The sequence below is a fragment of the Nilaparvata lugens genome, chromosome 3, assembly GCF_014356525.2.
Source record: "Nilaparvata lugens isolate BPH chromosome 3, ASM1435652v1, whole genome shotgun sequence".
Taxonomy (NCBI): Eukaryota; Metazoa; Arthropoda; class Insecta; order Hemiptera; family Delphacidae; genus Nilaparvata; species Nilaparvata lugens.
In genome coordinates, this window is record NC_052506.1 from 12,240,283 (window position 1) to 12,265,300 (window position 25,018).

The 25,018-nt window shown below is 35.0% G+C and overlaps 2 protein-coding genes across 5 annotated transcripts in view; one reads left to right on the forward strand and one right to left on the reverse strand.

Annotated features, from left to right (window-relative positions):
- The window catches only part of LOC111064584 (transmembrane protein 231), a 24,304-nt gene extending 20,490 nt beyond the window's left edge, over nt 1-3,814 (forward strand). Inside the window, exons 4-5 of one of the 2 annotated variants that reach the window (XM_039425368.1) lie at nt 858-1,068; nt 3,245-3,652. In XM_039425368.1, coding sequence (XP_039281302.1) covers nt 858-1,068; nt 3,245-3,510 — 477 coding nt within the window. In that variant the 3' untranslated portion in view covers nt 3,511-3,652. Of the gene's footprint in view, nt 1-857; nt 1,069-3,244 lie in introns of both variants that reach the window. The other variant, XM_022352335.2, reaches the window with a different exon arrangement.
- A 969-nt stretch (nt 3,815-4,783) lies between these two features.
- LOC111054897 (glutamine-dependent NAD(+) synthetase) overlaps nt 4,784-25,018 on the reverse strand; it is a 34,400-nt gene continuing 14,165 nt past the window's right edge. For all 3 annotated transcript variants that reach the window (XM_039425372.1, XM_039425371.1, XM_039425373.1), the window contains 9 exons: nt 23,437-23,678; nt 22,297-22,412; nt 19,667-19,835; nt 16,831-16,966; nt 14,104-14,318; nt 12,774-12,996; nt 6,264-6,440; nt 5,558-5,648; nt 4,784-4,986 (listed from right to left, as the gene is read on the reverse strand). In XM_039425372.1, coding sequence (XP_039281306.1) covers nt 4,955-4,986; nt 5,558-5,648; nt 6,264-6,440; nt 12,774-12,996; nt 14,104-14,318; nt 16,831-16,966; nt 19,667-19,835; nt 22,297-22,412; nt 23,437-23,678 — 1,401 coding nt within the window. In that variant the 3' untranslated portion in view covers nt 4,784-4,954. The remainder of the gene's footprint in view (nt 4,987-5,557; nt 5,649-6,263; nt 6,441-12,773; nt 12,997-14,103; nt 14,319-16,830; nt 16,967-19,666; nt 19,836-22,296; nt 22,413-23,436; nt 23,679-25,018) is intronic.

Here is a 25,018-nt window from a genome sequence, read left to right on the forward strand (position 1 = left end):
GATTAGAATTTGAACGGCTTTTGTGCAACCGGGCCTTTGTGAGGGAAATTTTTCATTCCTCTGGGAATTAATCTCAATTTACTGTGATTAAATAGAACATTTTTGTATGAACTATGAATGTTATTATAATTTCTTCTTTCGTAATAATTTTTTTATGCTTTTGTACTTCAGAGCGAAGCTCGGTTCCCGATATTCAGATCTAAACGGAGCTTGAAAAACATCATCTGTTTAATCTAATAGAATTTATAAGGACGGCAAAATACCGTACGAACAAAAATCTATGTGTGTGCGGCTTGACTCATCTAGTTTATAACAAGCCAATATAACACAACAAACAGGCCAACTATAACATTTCTGTTTTGGTAAGGCTGATATGAAATAATGGAATTCAAGCGGCTCAATCTTCAATCTATAATATAATAGAGGAAAGAATTGGCTTATACACGTACGGGATGAGAAATTCACGAATGACGCATCATCACGTCTGAACTACTCAATTTATTAACTTGAAATTTTGCATGAAGATTCTTAATTCACCGAGGATGGTTGGACCTATTTTCAGATCCTCAATATTTCATTCAAGTTTTCAATTAGACCCTTGGCACGGGTTACCTGCTAGTTGAAAATAATACGAGTGACAACAACAAACATTCTAAATTTTAGATCGTAGAAATAACTCATTTATAATTGAAAATTATTTGAGTATATTATTATGCATTAATTTTTCAAAATGATAAAGTTTTACGATTTGGGATTAGATCTCCAACTTGGCAAATAAAAATATTTTTTTAGAGATGATACAGTATAGTATGTGAATGGTTCAATAACAACAGCGATTTTCATCGATATTTTCACAGAGTCATTGCTACCTAGAAATGGAAAGCATGGCTGTGGTTCAGGAGATGACAAGTATGCCTGCATATCGCTTTGACATCGCAGCCGATCTCCAGCTTATTCAGAAATCACCAATGAATCCAAGAATTCGACATACAATGTACAGAGATCCGATATTTCAGGGCAACAGCTTCAACCTTCAAGAGACGTTCAAAGAGTACTCCATGAGGAATCGTGAGTGACAATTTCAAAAAACGAATTTCAATTTGTGAATTTTTTAAAAGTGTTATAGATTATGAAAATATGATTTAATGAATAACGGTTATAAAATGAAACCACTCTAAGTTATACTCGAAGAATTTACAGCAAATTTATAATTCTAAAGCTGGGTAAATGCCGTCGTCGACCACGACAGGGTGAGGATCTCAGATTGAGTAGAGTTTCAATTTGTCTAAATAACCTAAAATATTATGTTCAATTATGTTTTAAATGGGGAGGTTGAGTTTATAACTTCCTATTATATTAAGCGAGCAATTTCTGTATATATCTGGTTATTTATGTTTTACGGATCTCGAAAACTGCTTTAACGATTTTCACGAAATTTGGAGCATAGTAGGTTTATGATATAAAGATTTGATTGCACTAGGTCTCATTCTTTAGAAAACTCGCTGAACAACATTAAAAGGATAATTCATCCTTGGAAAACAGATGATAATTTCGTCGTCTCTCGATAACAGATGATGCGTGTGCCTGTGTGGGAGAGAGACAGAATTATTTCCAGCTGTGTAATCATAATCAATCAGCGAGAAATTTTATCTAGCTAGACAATTTTTAATCGATTTGATCAACATAATCTGATTTGTTGACTTGACATGATAATTCTCCTAAACTAGAGTATATCATAATTTTCAAAGTTGATCATTATTTGGCAATTTCAAGTGAAAAGTGAGTGTTATTTTGTTATTCAATTTGGTTTGTAAATAATCTAAATTATAATTCTTTTGTTTTCAAATGTTTGAACAGAAAATTGACCCTGAATTAAAGTGTATGGAACATAAACCTACTTTCTGGACTATTTATAGTGTATAAATCAAAATTCGAAAAAAAAACAGTTTTGGGCTGTGCCTGTTAGTACTTCCCCAATCATTTTAAAGAATTGTGTTCGGTTTATCAAAAGTCAATAAATAAATAACGAGCGAAGCTCGGTGCCCCGATATTACTTTTAATTGGCAATATGTTGATATTATTAGAAATGTTTGATTCTTGAATAATAAACACTAATAATGAAAAGTTATTTGATCAGCTGTTTTAGCACACTTGAAATTTGGACAATATGAATGCCAACAATGCTTGTCGTCGTAGACTGCGGAAATTTACGCACAAACAAAAACCCAGCTTTAGAAGCCAAACCCCGTTTTTCAAATAATATAAGCTACCTTAAAGTAGCAGTGAAAAGATAGACAGACTACTGAAACAGTTCAATAAATGTGTTAATGAAATAATTATATAGTTTAATTAATTTGGAGTAAACTTAATCGAAAACATGATAATAGAGATTGTATTCTCAAGATCTTATTACTTTTTTACTTGCGTTGATGTGCATTTTTTATAAGATTGCTAAACTAAGTCAGATTAATTGTTCATGGATACTACAAACAATTCATAACATTATTTTTGAAAAATTAATAATCACCAAAATACTCATTTGAAAATAATAATTTCTATATCAATGGAAAATTCCCAAGTTTTTTTTTACAAACAGGACGCACAGCCAGCCAGGCAACCAGGTCACACAGGCAGTAACTCACTCTGTCACCGGGCATTGTTTCAAGAGTTAAGACAACCACGTTTTGGCTACCAGTGTGGTCGTCGGGCTCGGCATCCAACCAGCAGCCAAAATGTGGCTGCCAGGATGGCTACCTAAAAACAGTGGGCTGGTGATGGAGTGAGCGGCGACTGCCTGCCCGGCTGACTGTGTGGCCTGGTTGCCTGACTAGTTGCGCGTCCTGGCTGCCTAGTCTAATAGGGGCTCAAGGTAGGCTATTTATTGTAAAATAGGGGCTCAAGGTAGGCTATTTATTGTAAAATATAGGCTCAAAGTAGGCTATTTATTGTAAAAAAGCTTTGGAATTATCTATTTCCATTGGTATAAAGATTATTATTTTCGAATGAGTACTTTGGTAATTACTGTATCCTGTATAATAACAATACAGTATTCTGTAGTATAAATTGACAGCATAGGACGTGGTACATAAATGACCCTGAATTTTGCGGGACCAACATTGAAAATCTTTAACCATAATCCTGAACGAGCCTGTTCATACGTAAACCTGATCTACTGTTTGAGAAAGATAGCAATCGATAAATCTTCTCGATGTTTACCGAAAATTTCGAAATTTCTATTTTGCAGTGAGTACGCGTCTCTCGAACGGCTATTCAACGTGGACATATGGTCGCGCAGCCACGGATCCATTCATCCTGAAAGCTCAGATCGACTACCCGGAGACCCTCGTTACCTACAAGCCCGCATTTTGGCAAGAGATCAAATGGTCTTGGACGCAGTACTTTTCCGTGTTGGTGCCCATCATTCTAGTTTTTCGTCAGCTCAAGAAATTCATCTTCAGCAATAATCTAATTCATACTTTTTCAACTATCCCATGGATCAAAGATAGATGAATATCAATCAATCACTGTCACTTCCACATCGCCGTAACGTTAAATTTAATTCTTATCAATTGAAGATAATTCCTTTCAATTTGTGATTAGAGTCTCATTAGATTAGTATGGATTTTATCAAATAAACAATATTCTGACTTAATCGTACTGAATATTTAAATACTTAAATATTTGTGGATTTAAGTGAAATTTTTGATTTTTTTTGTGATTGTGAAGAAAGATTTTGGTTTGGATTTGTATTTTGAAATTAATTAATCTGATAAATCCAAAATTATTGTAGTACATACATTTTTTGGACTCAAAATAGTGTAAGAATTAGGTTATTATTTACATAACCTCTAGACCGTGTATTCCAAATTAAGGTTTAAAGTAGTTTTGGGCGAATGCCTGTTGTTTTTACCTGCATTGTATCTATTGTCTATGAATAAATGAAATGGAATGAAATATCTCTAATATTCCATCACGAAACGAGGATGAACCAATCAATTAATCACAGAATACACAGGGAGTGTACAAAGTGTTTGAAAAAGAACTCACTATTTTTAATATGTCATAGAATCTGTAAAAAGTGATATACACTATTCTAGTTTGTGGTGTTTGATTCAGCAACTGTCTAAGTTTTGTCCCCCCGCAGTTAGCAGACCTGCTTGACCTTGAGACGACGCCAGGGAACAGTTCCCTCAGTTGAGGTCGGGCTTCCCGGGAAGGTGGATAGGGAGAGGCTGGCCTAATTGCAATTAGGCTGGCCTAATAACAATTAGGCTGGCCTAATTGCTTGTTACCACGAAGCCCGGACTTGAACCCCTCTGGACTTCTTCTTTTAGGGACACATGAAAAATGTTGTGTACAGTGAAAAAATCCGAGACATAAACCATTTACAGGAAAGAATGGTCACGGCGGTTGGAATAGTTACACCTGATAAGTTGGTGAATACATGGCGAGAGCTTGAATATCGTCTCGACGTGTGTAGGGCAACAAATTGATCCTATGTTGAAGTGTACTGATGTGGAACAAAACTTGAAGATTCTCTCTTTCATTTTATGTACTTGTTGATGTAGTTTTTCATCAATTTACACATTAAATTCATACCTAAAGCTAGGGAGTTCTTTTTCAAACACTCTGTATTGTAAAAATAGTTGAATGACAATTCTGAACGTTTATCGTTCTAAAATGTTTTAGTATGTAGAATTTTGTTTTCATAGAAGAGAATAGTAGCAATACAGCAGATATAATAAGATGTAAAATAAGTTTGAACGTTAATAATAAAACAATCTTTTAAGCGTAACCGAATTAAAAACATATATTTGATAAAAAATATAACTATAATTTTTTAATGATCAAATAATAAAAACATTATTGTACAAATACTTTACTATAACAGTGATGCATTAAGTATGAACTGGTGTTACTAACAGCTCAACTGGATCCCAGAACAATATTTCTTCTATACAACAACACCTGTCTGTTTACTACGATCTGAAACAAATCAGAAGAATAGATTTTGAATGATTAAAATAAAACTTAAATCTAAAAAGTCAACACTCATTTGAAAAAGGGAGTGGACATGGTTTCATGATGAGAACAGAGTCGAGAGGTTTCCAACTTGTCTGAAAATTGTTGAATGTTTTGATTGTGAAGTTACCCCTCCATCAAATTATGAAGATCGCCAGAATATTAGCTATATTTGTATCAGTTGACACATTATTGAAAATTCTTAGACTTTATCTTTTCTCTTTTTCGAAACTTAGCAACAGAGAATTATTCGACAACATTATAGGAAAATAGCATTTGAAAGAAACTGATGCTAATAATTGATTTGTTATAAAATGACTAACTACAGGTTGGTTAGACCTTAATTCCAAATTCAAAATTCTTCTCGGGGGTTGGCTAGTCAGCATTCCAAGTTTGCAAGAGATTTGAATATAAATATATTCTGTAAGAATGTAGCAAAAAACGATTAGTTATTGGAAAATTTGTGTTTTAAATCAAAACTGATAGATGATTATCATGCTCGGATTTTTAAACAAATTTGATATCTGATAATTACCTGAAGATCCAGGCTTTGGAAGAGTTTTTGGAGGTATCTTCACTACCTCTTCAGGTTCCTTCAGTGAGCTTCCAGAAACCAGCTGTTGTAACTGAAATAGATAATGCTCACATAAATCAAAAATAACATCCACTGAAAATAAATATAAAATAATGACGATGAAATTAATTGATCCTGTTTTTTTATCTTCCTGTTCCAATAAAAACGCCGTATGCTATTGATGTTAATAACGTTTAAGAACTGCGCTCTTTATAACTGTAGCACCAGAGAATCAATACAGTTAAACTGATTTGTTATTGACTGGATTTGATCTGCTATTCATTAAAAAGGTATGGTTCTGTCGACTTGAATTCCAGTATAACCAGTAAGGTCAACAACTTTCTTAAATGTTCTAGTTATGCGATGAAAATTGTTTATTTTATTTTATTTCTTCAAATTCAAATTCTTTATTCAACAAAACAAGCAAATAGATAACAAACATTTGTTAATCGCCAAGGGTCTATATTTACGGATACAAATACTATATCCAACTTAACTGATCACAGCAAGGGTGATTAGAGCAAAATACATTAATAACATTAGTATGACTTTAATGAGTGACCCATCAAGGGGGCAATCTTCAATCTGAACAATGAAATTATGCACTATTGCTACAGAAATACGCCAATTTCTACAGAAATTTCATCTTTTGTCATATTTTACTTACATGATCATCGATAGCTTTGAACTGCCATTTCCATTTGACGTTGTACAAGAAAGGCCGATGGTCGAAGCGATTGTCGTCAGGGCTGTAGGATTCGGCGTGGTAGGACGGCGTCAACACTGTCATCTTATGCCGGTGGATGGCGTAGCACCTGAAGAAATGCTTCACTTTGTCTGCCACCTACAAGCACACCATACAAATTACACACACCATAAACGAATGCTCATCTCAACAAACAGAAAATCATTTATGCTTAACCTTCCGGCAGTCGCGCTGTTGTAAAAAGTACAACAGTGTAGTTTTGCTGCACAAAACTATTGAATAAGGGTGGAGTCAGTGAATGAGTCACCTATGCATTCCAAAACTTTCCCCCCATCACTCCACTGAGTTGCAGTATCAATCGAGCAATGGATCAGTCTTTAGGTGCCATTTAGTCGCCACAGTGCATAAGTCGCACTGTGCATAAGATAGGGAAAAACTGTATTCACGGACTGTGAACGAACCAATAACACAGAGTTGATGGCTTTGCTTGATGTACCTTGTTGGGCTATGAAACGGTAATCATCCAAATGTTCATAGGCGTAAAATAATCCAAGAAGATGGAAAAAGTAATTATACAATTATTATTAATTAATATGTTTTGACAGTATACTTGGAAAATTGGATGTTGTAAAAAATACAACACGCGACTGCTCGTGTGATTGAGTAGGGCGCGACTACCGGAAGGTTAAACATAGGAGGGAGTTACAATCATAGTTATAATAGTTTTTAAGAACAAAATTAAGCCATGTATGATTGGCTGCCTAGGATCAATAACAAGAACCAATCTGAATGATTAAACGTATGGAAATAAATTAGAAATTGAATTTGATCAAATGCTAGTTAATGAATAATTATTATTAAACTAAAATCCTAATTAATGAATGAACTTAGGTTAAGCTAGGTACTTGGCTCAAGTTCTTTCACAAAAACTGTTAATAAATCATAGATTTCTATTTAAATTTATGATGACCTCCTGTTTCGCATAAAGGTTTATAAGCATGACTCATGTCTCACACTCGTGTCGCATGCGGTGTGTAAGCGCTGATTTAACATTGAATATTAACACCACTTGACAGCTCTGAAAACTCTCTTGACAGAAAATCCTCTATACTCACTATCGGAATTTTTGGAAATGGATAGGGATATAATTGATAATTATTTTTAACTATACTTTCCATATTGTATTAATCCGTCATCAGCTTGAGTTGACAAAAAATCGCTTTAAATTTAAAACATGATCATCCTATACCATGAGCATTAGATATCTTCATAGTGCTATCTTTTCTCTATGGTAATACTCTCACAACTCTTCAAATGTTGAGTCATTTGAATATCACTTTCATGAATTTTCATAATCACAATAAAATATTTTGTTAATTATTTATACTACATTGTTGAAAGACGATCTGGCAAAATCAAATCAAAAAAATCAAATATTTTTTATTGCCATTAACAAATACATGTATCGACAACGTCAATGTAACATAGAGCTAAGCTCAAACATTACACATTAAAATTTGTGCACATGACAATATAAAACAATAAATTAGAAAAGCAGTACAGGCATTCTTACTCAAACCTAAAAGTTTACATTTGTATTTTCAAAGAACTCCTCAATACTATAGAAAGGATTTTCTACCAGCCAAACATCCAATTTTCTTAAAAATACTTTTTGATTATAAGAGTATTTACAAATGCTGTCAAATAGCTTATTATAAACTTTTTTGCTAATTACTATGTGACTCTTGAGTGACTTTTCCAATCTACAGTACTGAAAACTCATTTTTGCTTTATTTCGTGTATTATGTGAGTGGATGTCTTCATTAAGAGTAATGTAAGGCATTTTTTTCAAAGAGTATACAGCTAATTCAAAAATGTACAGATTAATAATAGTTTTTATCTCCAGTTTAACGAATAAAGGCTTGCAATGATCCAAATACTTTGCACTGCTCATAATCCTTACAACCTTTTTTTGTAACTTGAGTATTTCGTCAACCCTAGCAGAGTTACCCCATAAAAGTAAGCAGTATTTGATAACCGACTGAAAAAAGGCGAAATAAGCCATTCTTACACAGTTTGTTGTAACACAATTTCTCAGACGTCCTATAAGATACACCACTCTTGAAAGCCTCGTTTTCAGATAATCGATATGTTTCCCCCATGTCAGCTGATGATCAACATGAACACCCAAGAACTTTACATTATTAACTACACCGTGTTCAATGAGTTCATTATCATAAGGTCTCAAACTAAAGATAACATTTTCAGTTTTCCTTTCATTTAAAAGATAACCATTAGCCCTGAACCACACTTCTGCATCCGCCAATGAAATGTTTACAAGATTTGAGAGTTCTGCAAAATTATCTGAGGTATTCAAGAACGTTGTGTCGTCAGCATATAAAACTGTTTTACTCAATACATTGTGAGGCAAGTCATTTATACTTATCAGAAACAGCAGAGGGCCAAGAACAGAACCCTGAGGTACCCCATATTTTAAATTTACAAGTTCAGACCACTCACCCTTAATACAGACTGCCTGCTTTCTATCTTTCAAATATGAACCAAATAGTGAAAGTGATTCACCTCTGAATCCATAATAATCAAGTTTTTCCAACAAGTCAGAATGGTCAACACAATCAAATGCTTTACTCAGGTCACAAAATGTGACCTGAGTATAGCACCTGTTCTCAAAGGCCTGAATAACATCAGAGACTAGACTCTCCACTGCATCTACTGTTGCCTTACCCTTTCTAAAGCCACACTGGTCTCCAGATAATACCTTCTTTCGTTCTAAAAATTCATTTACTTGCTCGCAAATCAGAATCTCTATGATCTTGGATATAACTGGTACTAAGGAAACTGGTCGGTAGCTCTCTGGTTTACCTTTATCTCCTTTTTTGAATATAGGGCACACCTTAGATATTTTAAGAATATCTGGAAAAATACCCTCTAGCAGTATTCTATTAATACACTGAGTGAGAGGAGTCACAATGAAAGGTATTATTGATTTTAAAAAACTGTTAGACATGTTGTAATAATCGTCACTATATGAATTACTTAAATGCTTTGCAGCTCTCAAGACATCTTCTTCAACAATAGTTTTCCACTTGAAAGATTCATTTGACCTATTATTTGCTTTATGAAGACAGTTCTTTGCTGACTTATTTGGCTTTACAATGTCACTTTTTACTTTGTCTACAGATTCGACACAGTACATATTAAAAGAATTTGGTGATACCATAGGCTTTATTCCACCCGACAGGTTACAACTACTTTTAATTAGATCCCAAGCAGCCTTACATTTATTTTTGCTACTATTTATTAATGTACTGTTATAGGAAGCTTTGGCATTAGACATTTCTCTTGTATACTCTTTCTTCAGTGCTATCAGCTGGGCTTTAACTACATCACTACCGGTGCTCTTATAAAGAAAGTCGAGAGACAGAATTTTATCTTTAGTCTTAGCAAGGTTTGGGGTGTACCACTTTCCTTTTGTTTTAACTACTCTATTTCTAGTATTGCACTGTTTTGAAACCAAGTAACAATTAAGAATGCTGGTCAAGGAATTAAAAAAAATATTAAACATTGTCGATGCATCCAATGAATCATTGAGAGCCAGCAGGCTCCAGTCAGTGTTTCTCAGAGTTTCAATGAGAAGAGGAACGTTTTTAGAAGGTAACATGAGTTTGGTAGTACCACTTGAATTATCGGAAGCGTCAGAATCAACTATACATGATATTTTGGGTGTTATCAGACTCACCAACAATCCATCATGGTCAGAAAACGGAAAATCCTTAACCACAGAACACTTAACTTGACAGCGTTGACAATTTACAAAAACATTGTCTAGGCAGCTATCACCTCTGGTCGGCTGTGAATTGATACAAACACAGTTATTCTGTCGAAGGATGTTGAGGAACTCCAACGCGGTAGGCTTTGTTGTTGTAACATCAAAGTCCGCGTTGAAATCACCTCCAGCTACAATGATATAACCCTCCCATTTAGATAGGTGAGTTAGAAGACTCTCAAGAGCGCTTAGAAATACAAATGGATCATAACCTGGCGAATGATAGATACAGATTATTATAATCTTAAATCTATCAACTATGATAGCTGATGCTTCTAGGTTGAATTCAGAAATAAAGCTATCTATATTCAAAGCTCTTGCTTCAATGCCATTTGCTACAAAAATAGCGGTGCCTCCTCTAATGTGGTTGGTTCTACAAAAATAAGAAGAGCAATAGTATCCCTCAGGGTGTGAGTATTCTATTTCATCGTTACACAACCAATGTTCTGTCAGACATAGAAACAGAATAGGAGCCCCTGAACCACTTTTTAAATCTGAAACAAGACTTTCCAAAATAACTGATTTTTTATTCAGCCCTTGTACATTCAAGAACAAAAATCCAATACCTGCCTTCTCAAAGTCGGTGTTATTCAAGCTATATACATCTATATTTACAGGTTCCACCTCACTACAAATCAGACCTTGATGAGGAGATGATATATTCACAAAATAACCATCATCTCCTTGACTACAACTATCCACCAGCCTTAGGGTGTCTGGCCTAAAAAAGAATTTGTAAAAGCCCCTAATGGAATGGATTTCTGCTCATCAGCTACCCTATTTACTACTTCCATTATTCAATGTCACTAATATTAATAAATGAAACATTTCTGAAGTGTTTACATAGATTGAAATTTTCCTCATTAGCTTTCTTAATTTCTTGATTGATAGCAGACCAATTTGGAAGGTCATGCCTGTGAGGCACTGAGAACACAATCACATTTTTTGCCCGTCGATTTTGCAGATCGTGTAGCTTGCTGCGAAGTGCTGAGTGAAGCTCCTTCCTCTCATTGCAGGCGATATCGTTTCCACCAGCCAAGAAGACGCTCACATCGTTGTCGCTCAGCTCACCCGACTCCTTTGCCACATCCCTGAATTTAGCTCCCGGCTTCACCATGGCAGAGAACTGATGTTTTCTAGCATTGAAGTGCTTATATACGTCCCTACCCTGGCTGCTCGCAAACAATCGTACATTTAAAGACCTTGAGCTAGTAGGCCTAGTCCTGGAATCAGTTCTCTTAGCCGGCAGCAAGGGCTGTGATTCTTTCTCCTCCAATACAGAGAATCTATTTTCAGTCTGTGTAAATGAACTGAAAGCACTAGTTCTAGGTCTTGATGTATGCTTGGGCATGACAAACTCAGATCTCGAATTTGGAGACTTGCAATCTTCTAATTTTTTAATAGAATTTAGTTCTGACTGCAATTTTTTAATTTTTTCTGTAGCAAGTTGAGAGTCGCATTGCAAAATATTAATAATAGCATCTCTCGAGCTAATATCCTCCTTCATCTGTTCTGAATTCTCCTTCGATAATTTTAATTTGTATTTGAGGTCATCAATCTCAGCATTCGCCCTCTCTTCATTGTATATAGAGTCATCGAGATTATTTTTCCTACTATTCCTTTCTTGAAAGAGTTTTAAATGAAGTGACTTGTTTTCTGCTGCCGAGTCAGCCAATATTCTCTTCAAATCGTCGTTGACTTTAATCGAAGCATCATATTTGTTAAGAAGGGAGGTAATTTCCGGTATTAAATCAATTACTGCATCCTCTGAGTACGTTTTTGAGATGTATTCAAGAACAGTATGAATTTTCACAGCAACATCCATGACTTGTTCATCAATCAACCCTTCTTTAAGACTGCAAAGATCTTTTTCCATCTGCGTTTTCAGTATATTTCGCCCTGTTCGTGTCATCATCATCTAGCTTGTGTATTGAAACTTCTCAATATAACCCCTTCAAGAAAAAAATGACAATAAAGGGGCAAAGGATTAAACATAGAACAATCTTGTTGACAGCTGTTATCTACCAGGGAGCGATGATAATAATAATTGGAAAACTATGCTGAGATGAGTCAACTAATCGGTATGAAAACACTGTAAAGATGATAAATGTTATCAGCGTCACGCTGCTATCTGTATTGATAAGGCAGTCCTACTCGGGGATGGGCTGCCGACCTAATACGGTAGAATTAGGCTAGAGATGCCAGCACCCAATTACGCCGCTCTCTCCTGAGAGTCGAGCAGTTACAACCCAAGCTTGGATAGCCGTCGTCAAGGAAACGCATAAACAACACTGATAACAGCAGCTGGTGTCGAAGTAGTATCAAGGTCACAACGGCTGACGAAAGATCAAGACACAGGACTGTGCCGGTAGACAATATGGAGTTGAAAAGTGTGGTTAGATTATTGGATAGTTCAGTTTAAAGCATTAAATGTGGTTTAAATTATGATTACTGCAATTTGAAAGTTCTTCACAGGTAACTCATCTCTTATATAAACACTAAATCACTTACTTGAAAGAAAAAACGACACTGGAAATTAGTTATTAAGTAAACTTCTGGAGCTTTGAATTCACCGTGTTTCTGTGTATCCTCGCGCATGCGCCTCATACTCATGAATCTCTTACCTCAGCAGGAGTATGCGAATGATGCCACATACTGAGCAATTTGCAGAACATGGAGAAAGGCCCACATGCGTTCTGCTTTCTCAGAGTTCCAAAAATGCTCAATTCAGAATAGGTCATTCCCATGTCTGCCTCATCGGACTGAGTACAGACGCCGTTTTCTAGCGGCTCCAGCTCGGCTGTCGGCGTTTGCTGCAGTATTTGATCCAGCACTGGTAGATCAAATCTAAAAGTAGAACAAAATGAGAGGTTGAGCCATATTCATTCATTGAAAAAAATCTTAATAATTCTTAAAAAAAAATCTTAATAATAGAAATCAATGAAGTTCTAGACAACCAATATTGTATATTGTTAGCGAGGATGAATTTTGCTGGATGGACACAATATACAGTCGTGAGGTTGGTCCATTGGTGCCTAAAATATGGATCAGATCTTCCCGTAAGTGTCTTGCTACCGACAAAAGTCACACGAATATTTTTTTCTCACATGAGACTTACAATTGATCGTGTGCAATGGAAGGATGACAATGAGAGATTAACGAATCTTCATGTTTAGGTTAGTTCTAAAACACCGAAAACTGATTCTAAGGCTAGGCACACACCAGTTAGTCAAGAAAAGACAATGCACGTTTAGTCACAATACTTCACATAGTTGCTTATGGAGACATGTCTAATTGCAATGGCTAATCGGTGTGTGTTGCGTCATAAGCAACTATGTGAAGTATTGTGACTAATCGTGACTAGTCTTGTCTTGACTAACTGGTGTGTGCCCACCCTTAAGCTCATAATGTTAGCTGAGCTGACCTCAAAGAGGCACCTTCCCAACTGGAATACTGAATATCACATCAGAACCATCAGGTATCACGCTAACTACTGGGTTTAAATTGATGGTATCAACGGTTTAAATTGATTATAAATTAATCATAATATAGATTAATAAATTGAGAAAATATTTATAAAAGATAGACTTCTTCTGGACAATTTATTTTATGAAATTGGGATGAAAAGAAGTTTTGGACTGCAGTCTGTTTCTTTGTCCTTAAGTTGATTGTAAATGATAAATAAATTCAAATTCTCAAAGGTTTCTGTAGACTCTGAAAGATGACCAAAGAAAACTTTCAATTATGACACACATTGCAAGCAAATGATGTTCAATTTGATTTAAAATGTTCATTTTTTTGTTAATTGAAAATTAACTTTTCTCAAAGATTTCTATGAACTCTGAAAGATGTTCTCTGAAAACTCTGAGGAAAGACTGACTCACACTACAAACAAGAATATTATAGTTCTATAAAATTAACAGAATATTGTTTCATTTGAATATGGTTGCGTACCTTTGCCTAGCAAACCTAAGGAATGCCTTGAGATCAGTTTTCGAAATGCCGCCAATCGGATTGATGTCGGCCGAGGAGCAGTCGTACTTGGTCATGTAGCCGCGCAGAGCCTCGTCCACATTGGACGAGCCAAGCACCAGCAGTCCACCCGGTCGGTTGCGGGTCCACAGTATCAGCTGGGCGAACAGGTATGACGTCACCATTCGCATTCTCGCCTAAAACACAATCAACTCCACTATCACTTTATTCAACAATTAATATGTTCCAATACAGTAGAAGCTAGGGGAGATAAATTATAATTATTGGGTTTTCTATTGCCCGGTTGCAGAGTCGTCACATTAAGTTAAAAACAGGCTGTTAACTCATTTACGAAGCCATAAATTCATTATCCGTTGCACAGATGTCAAAGTAAACTATGGCTCCCATAAAACTAAAAACGCCCAATTAGACACATGATTTCATTGCACAGTCGTCAGAAAGAGCTTATTTATGTCTCCAATAGCTGAAAACGGTCAGTTAAGAGCTTGTTCACATGACAGCGATTTACGCTCGGTTGTCGCGCGGTTGGCAAATCGCTCGGTTTGCCCACGGTTAAGACTGTGCAAAGGCTGAAATTAAACTTTCTACTGGTGATATTTTTCAACGTTTTTCGATTTCTATATCATCAAGCTATCAAAATGGAAAAGTTTTCTAAAAAAAAAACATTTTTTTTCCGATCATTACTTTTTGAGATATGAGGGCCTAAAGTTTGAATTTTTGGAACAGAACATTTCAAATACGGTAAGAGATAAATCCATGAGATTTGGAAGATGAATTCTTCATGGTATTGTTGATTGAATGAAACGAAAATTTTCTGAAAATGTCAATTTTGTGAGAAAGCTATTCAATTTTATAAAAATGACCAAAAATAACTTATTATGTATCTAAAATAACGAATTGCTTATTTTTAATTCAATGTCTCAACTTGGCAAGGGATGTCTCATCGTGGGCCGATCTTAAGCCCAGGTTGGGACACTCTAAAAAAATTGTTTTTGCAATAAAAAATCAATTGACAATCAATGCAGTTGCCATGAAAGTGTAAGCAAATACAGTCAATATGAAATTAAAAAATGAAGAATTTTTTTATTTTTGTCCAAGTTATAACTTAACTGTTTGAATTTTGGTGTCCCAACGTGGGCTACTTTACCCTTCTATGAAATATGATTCTCTACAAACTAGATTAAACTGAACTTACTAGCTAACTGAACTGAAAATTGTAATAGAATAAATTTTAATTGAACTGAAATAGTAATAGAATGTGCACTATGTGAACTGCTCTGCTCGAAACCTGTGAACAGGCTGTTCACATGACAGCGATTTACGCTCGGTTGTCGCGCGGTTGACCAACCGAGCGGTTGCCAGTTATAGGGAAACACATGGTGCCATACACATGCAACGCTCGGTTTTAGTAGTCGCCGTGTCTACAAAAAATAAGGCTACCACAAATGAGCAATAATTGATAAGGTAAGATAAATAATTATGTATCAAACTTAAAACGCGACTCCCATGATAGCATGAGAAAATATCTCATGGTATAGGATGTTTATGTTCCAAATTTCACTTTAACTCAAGCCGATAGTCCTAGTAATTATTATTCGTGAAACTATGTGACGCTGTTAGTCTCTTATACTGTGCCGTTTTTACACTCTCACCCGGGCAAAACAGTAATAATAATAGATAGTAGTCGACAGTAATCGGCTTGAGTTAACAAAAATTGACTTGAAATTTGGAAAAAAACGATCTATACCATGGGATAACTTCTTATGCTATCTTTTCTCTATGGTACTACTAAGAGGATCTACTGATTAGTTTGCTTGTTTTCTAATATTGGGAACATTCAAATTGATAGCATTTATGAATATTATTTTTATTCTTGGAGCAACATAATTACAGAACAGAATTTAGAATCTGAGTTAATTAGTTAAATCAGTTTTAAAGATGATATCACGTAAATGCGTCCTCTATTCCAATGCGCTGTTTGTTTAAAAAATCCAGAGACTCTTATCAGAGTATAGGAACTGTCAAAATTTATAACACAATACAAAAAATGAAGAAAAAAGAAAATCACAAGAAGGAACCCTCTTTACACACATTATTTTCCGTGGTATAGAATACTCCAACCATCAAAAAGCTTTTCAACTCCTTCTCAAAAACATAGACTGTTTTAGGAGTCGAACTTAAAAGTCAATTTGAGTTCTCTGCAGAATATCAATGATTATGCAGGTAACAAATGTTGTTCTTCAACTCATTAGGCAATCACTTGAAACAAATAGATAATTAAGATACAATTTATTTATTTATTTAGTCATGTACAATTATTAGACTTACAGTATGTGAGAAGGCACAACAGGCTTATGCCCAAAACTGTCCCTTCTCAATTTTTTTTACTTCCAAATTTATTTAAATTTGGATAGATAGTCCCAAAGGAAGAACTCACAAGAAGTTGAATCAGGTGTTCCTGTAGGTTTACACTGACCGGCTTGTATATCAAGGGAAGATCTCCTTTGGCCGATTCTGATTCAACACCCTAAGAGTTCTCGTGCAATTATCCCAAAAAATTGTTTCAAATTATCGCCCCAATGCCCTTAATGCGTTTAAAAACAATTTACATTCGTCACCCTGTTGCCAACATACCAATTGATATGCTGCAAAGAGCACTCAATGTTCAAAGGAATAGTGTGAATTTACCTGTATATTCTGCATGGCTAGTGACTCTCTAGCCGATCCGCCATGAGCAGAAAACCTGGGAGTGCGATTGGTTGCTCGAGCGAATATTGTCAACAAAGCCACAACTGCGTCACATATATTCACATCCAGGTGGTAACTAGAAACAGGCCAAAAAATACCAACGTTGGTTAGAGAATTAGAGATGATTGAAATATGAATAATTTTATTGCCGTATTCAGAAATATACATGATAAATTATATGAAACTATATATAAATAAAATAATCAAAAATAATGATACAGGCCCTTCCAGAAAAGCTTAAGGCTATTCGGTACACCATTTTATTTTTATTTAAATTGGATAATCGTTTTCAATATAACTGTTAAGATTATTATAAGAGTGAGAAAAAGTGGCAACTGAAATTTTCAAGTGGTCTAATAAGCGAGTTATGGGTTGTTGAAGTGCTAAACTCCGTTTTCTTTCCAAATCATAAACGGTTTCGAATTTTCCATTGGAATTTTTTTTCAATACATTCAGTATATCATTGGCTTTGTTCTAATACGCGTTTTATCGCGATTAATGTCAAAATAAACAAGTTATTGAATTTACAAAAAAATGTTACTTTTTATTTATGAACGATATAGGGAATAAAATGTTTTAGTTTGGAAAGATACATTTTTTGAATTTTTAAGAGAAGTTCTAATACTTCTCTTAAAGAACTTCACGCAGGGCCCGTAACCCGGCTGGAGGACATTTAAAAATACTGGCAAGTGTACTAAGCAAGCCTCGGACAAGGACAGGATTAATCGGAAACAAAATAATGGAACTACTACTTCAAAGAATAAATGGATATCGGAAACTTTAAAAATTGCGACATGGAACGTAAGAGGTTTAACGAACAAAGAATGTGAACTGGCCCGAATATTATATGAGAACAAAATAAAATTAGCTGCCATTACAGAGACCAAGAAAAAACTACAAGGTAGCTGTTACAGGGAGAACTACTTGATGTTGTTCAGTGGAGTTGGAAAGAGCCAGCGAGCCAGCAAGGGAGTTGCAATATTTGTAGATAAAAGTTGGGAGAAGAACATAACAGACTATAAATTTATAAGCGAGCGAATTATGTCTGTGAGAATTCGACATGACAGAGGCAACTTCACAGTTATTGCAGTTTATGCTCCAGAGGACTCAAATGACCCTTTGAAAAAAGAAGAGATGCTGCTGAAATAAACTGTGTTTCCATGGATGAATGGCTAAAACACTATAAAAACCTGTGGTACGATGATTCAATGAGAGATCTGAGTTTCGAAAAATGTGTTCAATGTTGCGTTGATGAAATAACAATGGAGGAGTTTGAGAGCGCGATAAAAGCTGCTAAAAATCGTAATGCTCCGGGTCCAGATGGAATAAACACTGAATTTATCAAATATGGAGGATTCATTCTCCATCTGAGACTACTACATTTATTAAATGTATGCTGGAAAACTCATAGTGTGCCCAAGTCATGGTCTAAGTCTAAAGTTATTTCTCTTTTCTAAAAAGGTGACAGAACTGACCCTAAAAATTATAGAGGGATTAGCCTTTTGGACACAATCTATAAGATATTCGCTTCTCTATGGAATAGAAGGCTTCAGCATATAACAGATGCTCTGATTGCAGAGAGCCAGATGGGATTCAGGAGGGGTCGTTCATGTATTGATGCAGTCTTCACTATAAAAATGCACATAGAAAAACGGCGGGAATTCAACTGCTCAACACATTTGGCCTTCATCGATTGGGAAAAGGCGTTTGACAATGTCAATAGGACTCTCTTGTGGGAAATAATGTTGAATAAAGGCTACCCAAGACATTTGGTGACTATCATTGCTGAACTGTATTCAAAAACATCTGTTCTGATAAGTATAAAAGGTGAACCTGAGAAAGAGTTGATCATAAACAAAGGAGTTAGACAAGGATGCCCACTTTCACCTACGCTATTTAATATATATATTGACGAGCTGATGAGCAATTGGCGACAAAGAGTAGACTCAGGTGTTAAAATTGGGCAGGGAGTCTTCCTCAACTCTCTCATGTTTGCTGAAACCTTGTCAAAATCGTTATCTTTGAGGAATAGTAAATGTATCAAACACCTTCAATGCATTCAATTGATTCAGAACTGAGAATTACAAGTATTTTTTGGAAAAAATTATTCTAGAGAAGCAGACTAGATAAACGAATTCCTAGGATGTCTCTAGTTAGAAGTCAGAGTAATATTTTGTTTTGAAACAACAAGCATAGAGAAACAATAGCATAAATAGATATCCCATGGTATAGGGACATGGTATGTCGCAACTTTTACTGTTATCTCAAGCCGATGGTCCACGTAGTTCTTTCCCGTGAAGCTTTATGACGCTGGTAGTCTCTCATATTGTGCCGTTCATACACTCTTATCCGGTCAAAACAGTAAAAGCGACAATAATCGGCTTAAGATAACAGTAAAAGTTGAGACATAAACGCCCTATACCATGAGATATCTACTTACGCTATTGTTTCTCTATGCAATAAGTTTTTGAAACAAAATTTTATTGTTTTACCACTCTATTTATGTTTCAATGGAACTTACTTTTACCACTATTCATGTTTCTAGAGAACTGAGTTCTATAGAACATTGGGCAAAATAGATTGATAATAATTACTAAACGAAAATTCAAATTGAATGCTGTAGATCACCCCGAAGACTTCTGCTATAGCAAATATTGATTGACAACAGGGTGAACAGCTAGATGGAAATTCAAAGAATTCCATCAGTATACATTGATTACCAAAGAAAACGAAAGTACATCAGTTCAAGCTATAAATGAGAAACAAATGGGTCTACCTGCCAATTTGTGACGCGAGTGAGGCGGCCAAATCCTTTGTGAGCTTGGAACTGTTCTCGGTGGCCAGGTAACTGGTGACAAACAGGCGACTGCACAGTTCCTTCGGGTCTTTTGGTATGTACTCGGCATCGCTCACTATCTTCCTCACTTCAGCTATTGTTGTTGGATCTTGAACAACATTCAATGCTTGGTCAACTTCAGTCGTGTCAACATTTTCTTCATGCTAACAAACATTCAATTCAAATTGATTTATTTTGCACATCAATACAAAAAATGATTGTTTGTTTACACAATTTACCTTATGTAACGGGCGACCCACAATAACGGGAACATTTGAAAACGTCATAAAACATTAGTGGAAGATCAAAAATAATTTTATTCAAACTAATATATAGTTCAAGACTTGCCATTTGAGAATTATTGATAACATCTATCACTTTTTGACAATTACTTCTTCAAGATGGCTTCCTTCAGCACGAATACACTCTTGAAATCTGTGTTGAGATTAAAAGATAGGTATTTTTAATTTCATTTTGAATTGTCTGTTATGATTCAACCACGGTTATTGGTCAAGTTGTGAAAACGTTTGATTTGAGATAGCTCCACAAACAGAAAATCGCAGGATCATGGGACCAGGAAACGCAGATGTTGCAGCGATCAATGAGGAATCGTCAACACAGATTTCAAGAGTGTATTCGTTCAGGAGGAAGCCATCTATCTAAGAAGTAATTGTCAAAAAGTGATAGATCTTATTAATAATTCTCAAATGGCAAGTCTTGAACTTTAAATTAGTTTGAATAAAATCAATATTGCCCTTCCCACTAATGTTTTATGGCGTTTTTAAAAGCTCCCGTTATTCTGTGTCACTCTGTATATAATTACAAAAATATCTTCATTTGATAAATAAAATAAAATATTCATATATCAATAACATAATATTCATAGATTATGCACACGAAGCTTCCAAGGTTTTATTGGGCTAGTTTAATGTGGACGTTACATTTAGTCAATTCACAAGTAACAATGAAGATACAAAACAAAGTCACAAAATTCAATAAACTGTACTATATATCACTGCCAATATTATTATTATAAAAAGTGTTTCACTAGGGACGCAACCTGAAGTTAGTTAGATGATACAACTTATTACACTACATAATATATGTAAATACTTGGAATTTTTATGACAAGAGTAGTAGTAACACCTTAACTTTTGATGATAACCTACCAAGAATTTTTTTAGGTAACTGGAACAAACGATTATTCATAACTTCCACAGTTAACTTAGTGAGGCAAGTTAGCTTCTAATATTATATAATTTTGCACACTACCAGTGTTGTAAAAATTGAATTGATCAACCGATTTATCTTCGACGTATTAGGGACTGCAGTATGAAGAGACTCTATTCATAACTTATATTTTCTAGATTTAAGATTCACAAATAACATATAAGTTTTTAATATGAACATGCGTTCATCATTGATAGAAGTAATTCCTAATACAACGTAACAAAATCATAGCTAAAACAGCATTAATGAATTACTAGGGTATCTTTAACTAACACTTTCATTTGAACTGTAATACACTTTTGCAAAAAATGAAGTTTGGAGTCCTAAAATCGACCTACGTATTATTACTATTTACGTAAACTTTGGGTTGCGTCCGTCGTGAAACACCCGTTATGTTTGAAGGGACGGATTCAAGGATCCAAAGTTTCGAAGAATCTCACACGTCAACCGAAGCTTATTGTGTGTCGACACACCCGTTACTTTGATAGGCGATAACGTTCAACAGACTATTTCTAAAGTTGGACGAAATATTTATTTTTGAGGTACTTCAACAATATTATATTAAATGTAAATATGAATGTAACCAGAAATTGACGATTATGTTAGAAATATAAATTAGATAGGACAGAGTATTATGCTGTTATCATTAGCAATGAATTCTCCAACTAAAAATATATACAATTATTCATTTGTACGTGGTGAACGAATGTGAACTATTTTTTTGCGCAATGTATATCAAAGCTGAGTAAATACTTCAATCCATACTTTGAACAAGCATGGATTCAAGCATAAAGCTAATAAATAACGCATAAAGCATCCATAATACTTTTTTCCATAGAGAAACAATAGCGTAAGTAGATATCCCATGGTATAGGGAATTTATGTCGCAACTTTTACTGTTATCTCAAGCCGATTACTGTCGATTATTGTCAATTTTTACTGTTTTGTTGGGGTGAGAGTGAATCAACGGCACAATTTGAGAGACTACCAGCGTCACACAGCTGCATGGGGAAGAACTACGTGAACTATCGGCTTGGGATAACAGTAAAAGTTGCGACAAAAACGCCATATACCATGGGATATCTACTTATGCTATCGTTTCTCTATGACTTTACTTACAAAGCCAAGTAAATACTTCAACCCATACTTTGAACAAGGTCAAGCACGGATCTAAGCATGAAGCTTTCTTGTCGATTTAGGTTTGCTATTTAGTTGTTCATCAAAGTAATTATCAAAAACCTCTTCTTAGAAGTAGAATACTACATTTGATTAATAAAGACAGGCAAATCAATTATTCGAATGAACATCCAATAAGTGAGAATAAACTGCGAATAACTGACCTCCTTTATTGCAGGAGTCAGTGACCAGATTGCACATGGAGTAGACAATGCAGGCGGTGCTGGCTGAGTCGACTCCACCACTCAATGGCAGAAAGAAGCCGCCTTGGCCCGAACGTCTGTCAAAAATCAACACTTCAATATCCAATTCAAATATTTTGTCAGGCAATGACATCAATTATTTTCAAAAGTGGTTTCACTTGCGATTGACGGTCTCATTTCTCTTCAAAATCAAATAAAATAATCTTTGCACAAAAGCTGGTTAGATTTTAACCGAGATTAATTTCACGAGAACCAATCAGAGAAGGCCTTTTTGATAAGATGGCTTCTCTGATTGGTTGTCGATGAATTAATCACGAATAAAACTAAACCTGTCTTTGTGCAACCGACTCTTTAAGTTTTTAAAACTGTAAAGTATAAAAATAGCAATGAAATTCGACTACTAGCGAGAATTAATATTGACATTTTTTACATAACTGCATGATGTTCAACATCAGAAAAACTTCATTATGTGATACGATGCAAATCCATGTATTTTAATTGGTTTCTCATACGAGACCTTTAATAAAATCTACTTTCAGAAACTCAAGAGTCAAGGAAAATCAATTTTTCAAAATCAAATTTATTATCTAGCAAAGTACATGCAAAATCAGGAATTCCTAAAATCTAATCTTAATATGTCTGTAACTATATAAAACTGAATGTATTTCTATGATAAGTTTAAAGTCTAACTATTAAAACTATGTTTTAGTTGAATATGCTAGAATAAACATAGAATGAAAAAGCTGTAGATCTACTAGAGAATTATATAACAACAAGATCTGTTAGTTTTTATACAATAGTCACAAAGGTTACAAAACCTGTTATTCATTTATTTATTCAATAATTCAGTATTACACATTTTCTAGTACCACAGGCTTAAGCCCATAACGATTCCAATTCTAATTTATGGTGGAGACCAACTGTTTTTATATAAAGATAAGATGCCATTCACCCATTGTTATCTCTTCCTCAGGGGTGTGTTTCATCAAACAGAATAAGATGAAGATATGCTACATTTTCTCTATGATTTCGTTCTACTGAGAGCTGACTTTTCTGTATGGTTTCAATCTAGTGTTGAGAGTTGAGAAAACGTTGACTTACCTGAGGTAGTCCCAGAGCCAGCAAGCAGGGCCCATGGTGATCTCTTCCTCGGGCGTGTGGTGGACCCATTCGATCGGCCGCGACGCCATCAGCGACAGATTCCAGGAGCTCATGTCCGACAGGCCGAAGTCAACGGTGATGCGCGGATACGAGGCACTGCCCCCGGACATGTGCGCCAGAGATCTGATGTGATTCCTGTAAGTACGGATGTCCTCCAAATCGACGGTGGCTACAGTCAATTCCTTGGAAAATGCAACCGTACAAATTAATGAAAGCGTGAAGTTACTGAATCATTAAATACTCAATAATAGGTGGAAGTCTTATTCATCCAAGCTTATGTTAGAATCTAAACCGATTGATTTTTGAGCCACAAGATTTTCAATTTTCCACGATCTCATTGTACAGAATGATGTCTTCCAAATAAAATATCTAAGTAAGATCCAATAGGGGTATTCACAATGTTGGAGTTAGCTGGCTAAGTCGAGCTATTCGCTATCTCAAGCTATTTGCTAAGTCTGTCTTAATTCAATGCTATAGTGGTACGTTAGAAAAAAATTAGCAGACGAGAAAGCAGATTGCGCAGGTTTGAGTCCGCTAACTCTAGCTAACTCTGTTAAAACGGCGGCCATATTTGTTTTGATCATATTTGGTAACAAAAGTGAGGTTATAAACTTTGAGTTACAAAAATTATTCGCTTGGAACGCTACTGCAGTTAGCTAATAGCAGATGGTTTTAAATGGGGCGTTCATAATCCAGAGTTAGCATATAGCACTTTAACTGGCTAAAACAACATTGTGAATACCCCTAATGATCTAAGTAAGTAAACTTGTGAATACACAAGGACAGTTATTATTTTGCTAGGTCCTACTTTTACATTCCTTACAGAATTTTGCATACAATTATCAAATTAACTAATACGGAAAAATACAAAATAGAATAAGAAGATAGGGAATTAATTTCATTTTATACCAAACATGGATATTTACACAATTGTTAAGAGTCCCTGTTTGTGGTTTTAATTATCTTCAATTAAGCAAGATTCAATGTAGGTAGTGGTGTTTAAATCTATACACCTTGTCCCACGAAGAGGTTTGCGCGTTTTATTTTATATTACGTGCCCATCCATGCACCGAACTTTTTAAAATGTTTACACAGTTTAGGTTCTTAAAATATTCTGGGAAAATTTCAGCTCACTAACCTTCGTGGAAACAAAATGGCGGCATATCGGAAATTTTATTAATTCATTAAAATTTTTCAATTTCTGGGAAATTAAATAATTTTGAATTTAACGCAGTTTACAAAGTAGGTTCTAAAAATATTCTGGGGAAATTTCAGCTCCCTAACCTTCCTAGAAATAAAATGGCGGCCAATTGGAAATTTTATAATTCATTAAAAATTCTGGGAAAGGAAATTAAATAATTTTGAATTTAACGTAGTTTACAAAGTAGGTTCTAAAAATATTCTGGGGAAATTTCAGCTCCCTAACCTTCCTAGAAATAAAATGGCGTCATATTGAAAATTTCACAAATTCATTAAAAAATTCAATATTTGCTATTTTGCCGCTATTTTGTTTCTAAAAAGG